Below are 6,764 nucleotides of genomic sequence, written 5' to 3' on the forward strand. Positions count from 1 at the left end.
CTGCTCCTTCCCCTGCTGCACAACACCATGCTGTTTCAGGTAGGTGGGCGAGCAGCTTCAGCCAGGTGGCTCCTGCCCCAGCACCAGGGCTCTGGCTTCAGCTTCTAGCTGGCTTCCCAGGAGCTGGAGCCTAAGCCCTGTGTGCTGGGGCAGGAGCAGCTTCCAGCAGGCTGTTGCCAGGGTGGTTGCAGCCAGTCTCTCCTGCCCCTCCTGAACACTGCTCCCCACTGCCCTGGCATAGGGAGTTTTGGTGAGTTGTTGTGGGGGGAGGGGGCTGGGGTGGCAGTGCTGACCTGACCCGTGACAGCTAATCAAAACTCCCTATGTGGCCCTCAGGCCCAAATAATTGCTCACCCCTGGTCTGCTGTAATCCCCAGGCCCTTCTTTTCAGTACTGCAGCCTAGCCAGTTCTTTTCCCCAATCTGTATTTGTGCATGCAATTATTCTATCCCAGTGCAGGACTTTGTACTTGTCCTTATTGAATCTCATCCAGTTGTTTGCAGACCATTTTTGCAGTCTATCTAGCTCATTCTGGATCCTAGCCCTACCTTCCAAAGTGTCTGCAACACCACCTGACTTTCTGCCATCTACAAATTTGCTAAGCATGTACATGATCCCATCATTCAAATCACTGGTGCTCAACCTTGTTGCCCTGTGGAGTGAATAGGCAATGCCCAGTCCCTCCACAGGCTGGATCCAGCCAGTGAGCTCAATCCGGTGCATGGGAAGGGAGCATGGCCCATCCCCAGTCCAGCCATGTGGGAGAAAAGGGGACGGGGAGCAGCCCTGATCCAGCTGCATGGAGGAAGGGAGTGTGGCCCAGCCCAAGCCCCAACCTGGCCACACAGGGCTTGGGAATTTGGCAGCAGAGGAGGGGTGGCAGTATTAATTGCTGCTGCTCTCCTGCCACCACATTTCCTGACCTGTGGGGAGACCCACAGCCCGGATGCCATGGCTCTGTGGGACGGATTTGGCCTGCAAACCAGGGATTGAGCCCCCTGATCCAAATCACTAATCAAGATATTAAACAATGCCAGACCTAGGACAAGCCCCTATTGAACCCCACTGGATCCTGCCTCATGATTATTTGAGACAGAATTTGAAATCCTTTCCTGTCTCATCCCATGATATTTATTTTCTGCTCAGCCTTAATAATCAGCTTCTTCAAGATGGGAAGAAAGGATTAGGCAAACTAGCTTCATTTTAAAGCATTAGTGGTTCTCTGATCACACTGTGATTTTAAAGTTGAAATTTGTTTTGATAATCTGATTACCTTGATTGTAGTTTCCCTCTTCCCTCTTTACAGCAATACTTAAAATCTACAAACAAATTGTACCAAGCAGGCCTGGAAAGTGTTGACTTTAAAAATGCTGCAGAAGAATCCAGAAGGATAATTAACTCTTGGGTGGAAAACCAGACAAATGGTAAGGGTACGGCAAGTTTTAGCTGTTTTTTGGTTGTTTGTTTTTTTTAAACCATATTTGACTAAGAACCTGAAGAAATTGAAAACTCAGAAAGAAAAAAAAGTTTATTTTCTACTCAGACCAGATATCTGTTACATAGTGGTATGAATAACACCTGGGATTCCAATTGATTAAAGAACATACTTTCTAAAGAGTCCTTTTATAGCATTACAGCAAAAAGTTACTAATTTCTGAAGCTCCTGATCCAAATACCAAGGATGTTTGTGTAGAGATGATGAAAGCAAAGACTGTGGCAGGTAGACAGGATGGTAATAGTAATGAAGAGGGGTAAACCAGACAGTTGAAGAATATTAACGATGGGAAAGGATCTGGAGAGAGGTTAAGAAGATACAGGGAAGAAAAAGACAAATTTTGTCTCATATTTGAGATTTTGTAACTTTTTCCCCATTAGCTTCCTCAAAGACAGGGATGTCCGACTTGTAAGTGGCTGGGGGCTGCATGCCGCACCTATAAGGACTGTGTGTCCGCATCCTTCCTCCCACCACTGCTGCACTGCATACCCATGCAGGCAGTCCCCCAACCACTACTGCAACAGAGACACACAGTTCTTGGTTAACAGAGGTGTCAAATGACATTCTTCATCAATACAGTATCATAATCATACTCCGCTTACTCATGAAATAAGTGATGAGATATACAGATGTTATCTTAAATAATGCCTTGAGCTCCTGTAAATCTAATCATTGTCATTTGAAAAAGAGGGGAAAAAAGAGCAGAGAGATTCAGAATCAGTCATTAAAGTGAAACACTATTAACAAAAAATGCTGTACTTCATTTAGTGAACATCAAACTAAGCATATTACAGTCTTCTCCTTGCTGATTTTCCTGCTAAAGGACTGATCAAGGATTTGTTTGGCACGGGTTCTATTGATACCTCCATGGCACTGGTCTTGGTTAATGCCATTTACTTCAAAGGAAAGTGGAATAAAGAATTTGAAGAAGAAAACACTAAAGAAATGCCTTTTAGGATAAACCAGGTATGGAGAGTGAGCATTCCTCTTACTCTTACATGATAGTGAAGTCCCCTGTGGTTCAGTAGTAGAATCCTTGCCTGCCACACAGAAGACCTGGGTTTGATTCCCAGACACTTATGCAACTACAGCCATGGAGGCACCAAAGATCTGGACTTAGTCTAGTCCTTGGATTCTGTCTCAGTGCCCTAAAGGGAGGATGGAAGGTCTGGGCAGCCTCCACTTCTCCAAACAGGGTCTGGGGCCTGGGGGAAATCGGCCTGTGTGGGGCTCTGCCCCCTTGGACACGAGGAAGCCAGCAGTGGATTTGGTAGCGAGGGGGGAGTGCTGAGTGGCTGGATGTGCTGGATTCAGCAGGGGGGCAGGCAGTGGCAGAACGGAGTCATCACAGCTGTGCTGCCCAGCTCCCCGGGGCCCCCCAAAGTGCAGGACCCAGGGTGGTCTCTCCAATTGCCAGCTTCCCCCACCACACACACTAGGGATGGCCCTGCCTCCAACAATTCCTGCCTGGCTATATGCATTGAATGTCTGGGTGGCCCTCATGCATACACCATGATACAGGACGATTGACAGTTGCTAAATGATAGCATAATAAACTATATAAAAACACCATCTCAATATTGTATAATTTTACTACTGATTTAAACATTCTTATATTCTTCAGTTTGCTATGAACTACTTCCCTAATTTTATTTCTGGACAACATAAATGGCTTGTTCTAGGACAGAGTTAAGTCAGGTTTAAGCACATGAATAAGTCAATACTTTTTAAATCAATGCTTGTAAAGTGTTGTGTTCTCTCACATTCATCTTTCAGCAAGAAACGAAACCTGTGCAGATGATGCATCAGGCTGGCTTCTTTAAAATAGCCTCCATAGGATCAGAGAAGATCCAGATCCTGGAACTTCCTTATGCTAATGAAGAACTGAGCATGATCATATTGCTACCCAATGACATTTCTGACCTAGACCAGGTAAAACTTATTTCAGTTCTAGAAATGGACTCAAGAGAGTCAAGAAGAATATATAACTCTGTTCCTTTCTCAATCTAGCTACTACAAACACCATTTACAGATATAGATACTTGCAATGCATTAGCCATGTCAGAAATACAGTGGCCTTCAGTTGACCAGCAATTGTGTATACAAAGCAATAGGTCTTAGAAGAATCTGTTCTACTGAAAAAAAATGTGATTCAGGAAAAAAAGAGTTCTTAACAGAACAATCATTATCCCTAAGTCTTGGCTTTCAAGGACCTAATTTGCTATGGCGCTATGTACTGACATATACAAGTGGTAGTTGAGAAGCATACATTAGTTTTCCAGTTTTGTTGTTATTGTTTTTTTAAGAATCATGTTTCAGGAAGTTGTAGAGGAAGAAGAAACCAGGTAAATGGAAATAAAGAAAAGATAAAGAAATAATTGTGAGGAGGCTGGACAGCAAAGAAACAGTTGGCACCAATACTGCTAAAAAGAGATAGGTAGGCAATACCTGTTAGTGAAAGGAAGTTTGTGTAGAGATGATGAAAGCGAAGACTGGCAGGTGGACAGGGTGGTAATAGTAATGAAGAGGGGTATACCAGACAGTTGAAGAATATTGACGAAGGGGAAGGATCTGCAGAGAGGTTAAGAAGATACAGAGAAGAAAAGGACAAATTTTGTCTCATATTTGAGATTTTGCAACATCATTGGCTAAGGAATGTGCTACAACTAGTAAGAAACTACATTTGTACATTAATGCAAAACACCAAGGAATCAAGAGATAAAGGAACTTGAGCTACTGCCATAGAAAGTGACATGCAATATTTGCTGTAGGAGTAATATAAGCATGGAATAGCAATTATAACTCCGACACAAGTACTAAAGGATGTGTGATACTCAGGAAAAATTTTAAAAGTGAAAATTTGGTGAAGTAGCATTATATGACGTTAATGACACGAAGACTAAAGAAAAAGGAAGGGCGCTATTGAGAAAACTTGATCAATTTTGGTTACACTTCACTGTGAAGAAGGATGCTGAGAAAGAATGTACTGGGGTAGTACTGAGAGCGTCTGCTATAGATCTGTGGGATCAGATTTGGAAAAGGAGAGAAATATCTAGTGTTATTAGAGATAAATACATTGGGAATCATTATGGGAATCATTATCTAGTGTTATTAGAGATAAATACATTGGGAATCATTATTGGGAATCATTATGGGAGATCCACAGAAAAGCCAGTGTTGGGCAACATTACTTTTATGTAGCAGTCTTCTTGTCAGCAGTTTCATGCAGAAACTTCCAAGCTATCAAACAGTGTAAGTATGCCATATACATAATAATGCAGAACACACTTAGAAGATTTAGTTGAATAGGAGGAAGAGACATAGACCAATTTACTGTTTCTGCACAGTCATGTGGAAAAATGGATTATGACTTCAATATTATGGTTCTACTGTTCCTTTTTTATAGCTTGAAAATACAATCAACTTTGACAAATTAATGGCCTGGACAAGTTCTACCAACATGAGAAAAAGGAAAGTGGAAGTTTACCTCCCCCGGATGAAGCTTGAGGAACAATATAGTCTTGCACCAGTGTTAAGCTCTTTGGGCATGACTGACCTCTTTACCCAGTCAGCTGATCTCTCTGGCATCTCTACAGGAAGGAACCTGGCAGTGTCAGAAGTCATCCATAAATCATACATGGAGGTTAATGAAGAAGGCACTGAGGCAGCAGCTGCCACTGGAGTAAACATTGTGCTAATGTCTTATGTGTTTCCTATAAAGTTTAAGGCTGACCGCCCTTTCCTCTTCTTTATCCATCACAAAAAAACCAACCTCATTCTCTTCTATGGTAGATTCTCCTCCCCTTAATAAACCAGGGATTATTCAACAGGTTCTGATCCCAGGGAATCAACAGACTACTAGTCATAATTAAATCACTACCAATTAAAATACAGTATTTTCTTTCTGTTTCTCTGCTGATCACATTAATTGTACTTTGACTGCCCTGTTCTGTCAAGTGTGATGATAAAAATTAAATTCACCAGATTTTGATCTATTACAGTTCTGATCTCCTCAATAAACCACAGCATTTATCTGTATTTTCTTAGGAATCTTTTTCTGAGCTATTCTTTTTCACTCACTCCTCTCTCCTCAATATTAACCTAACTATAAAAGACTGGTGTGGCTATCAACAATGTTAAGCCTTTAGGTGCAGAGGGGTATTACAGTTTAATCCTTCATTTAAAGCTGTTCCTTTCTTTTGAGGCTGGATTTTCACGTGCTAGCCTTCAGGTTAATGCAGGCTTTAACGTTTTGAACTTTTATATAGAAACTACTCACTGCTGAATAGAGTGACAAAAATACTGACTCTAGTTCACTGCTTAGAATCAGTGCTGGAACAAAGCTCCAAGATGAAACTAAAGCTATTTTGTGTGTATGGCTTAAAGAGAAAATAAGCAGATATAAAACGCAAAGGTACCAAAACGGACTTTATACCAGTGGTAACTGAGAACTCTGAGAACAGAAATCTGGATACTACTTCCTGGTCATGTCTACATGAGATATTTACTTCACAGTAAACTAATAAACTGTGCAGTAAATGTCACATATCTACATATGTGTCTCTATTAGGCTGGAGTAAACTAATTCACTCTGCAGCACAATAGTACTTGTAAATACTATAAATACTAAAATACTACTTGTAAATACTTGGAGTTTTTTACTCTCCAGCGGGATAATACTCGTAAATACACAGCAGCAGTACATGTAGATGCTGGCGGGAGCACAAGGGTGCTTCAGTGTGGGAGCTACCTATGAGCTAGCCCTACACTGAAGCACCCTTGTGCACTAGCAAGCCCCTACACAGCATGTTGAGCCAAGGGGGAGCAGCCCCAGGCTGGCAGGATGACCCCTGGTGTCCCCTGTCAGCTGGGGCTACTCCAACCTGGCTCAGCATGCTGCAATCCCAAGTACACATTTAAACACATCACATTTACATGACAGTGTATTGCATTGCATTAATATGCACGTGTAAACACGCCCCCTGTCTTTGAGCATAATCCTTTTACAATCCGTAAGCAATCTTGACTAGGGGCCGTATCTTTTCATATATGCAGAATTTAGCAAAATAGAGGCCCTTAACTTGAATGGTATAACCTGTTTAGTATTAACAGGAGTTATAGGAGAAGCTGACTTAAATAGCTGCCTACTATAAGATAGTAAGATAGCAACTGAGAATTCTACCCACTGATTTGTTGTGTGAGTGTTACAACAGACATGGCTTTAAGTTACAATATTTACGGAAGACTGATGTAAAACATTTTGCACTGC

General features: G+C 41.9%; 1 protein-coding gene across 3 annotated transcripts in view; it reads left to right on the forward strand.

The window, feature by feature from the left end:
• Positions 1 to 5,491, forward strand: part of LOC102568072 (ovalbumin) — a 35,164-nt gene extending 29,673 nt beyond the window's left edge. For all 3 annotated transcript variants that reach the window (XM_006262949.4, XM_019498457.2, XM_006262950.4), the window contains 4 exons: positions 1,307 to 1,424; positions 2,319 to 2,461; positions 3,272 to 3,427; positions 4,902 to 5,491. In XM_006262949.4, coding sequence (XP_006263011.1) covers positions 1,307 to 1,424; positions 2,319 to 2,461; positions 3,272 to 3,427; positions 4,902 to 5,303 — 819 coding nt within the window. In that variant the 3' untranslated portion in view covers positions 5,304 to 5,491. The remainder of the gene's footprint in view (positions 1 to 1,306; positions 1,425 to 2,318; positions 2,462 to 3,271; positions 3,428 to 4,901) is intronic.
• The last annotated feature ends 1,273 nt before the right edge of the window (positions 5,492 to 6,764 follow it).

Source organism: Alligator mississippiensis, chromosome 3 (assembly GCF_030867095.1).
Source record: "Alligator mississippiensis isolate rAllMis1 chromosome 3, rAllMis1, whole genome shotgun sequence".
In the NCBI taxonomy this organism is placed as follows: Eukaryota; Metazoa; Chordata; order Crocodylia; family Alligatoridae; genus Alligator; species Alligator mississippiensis.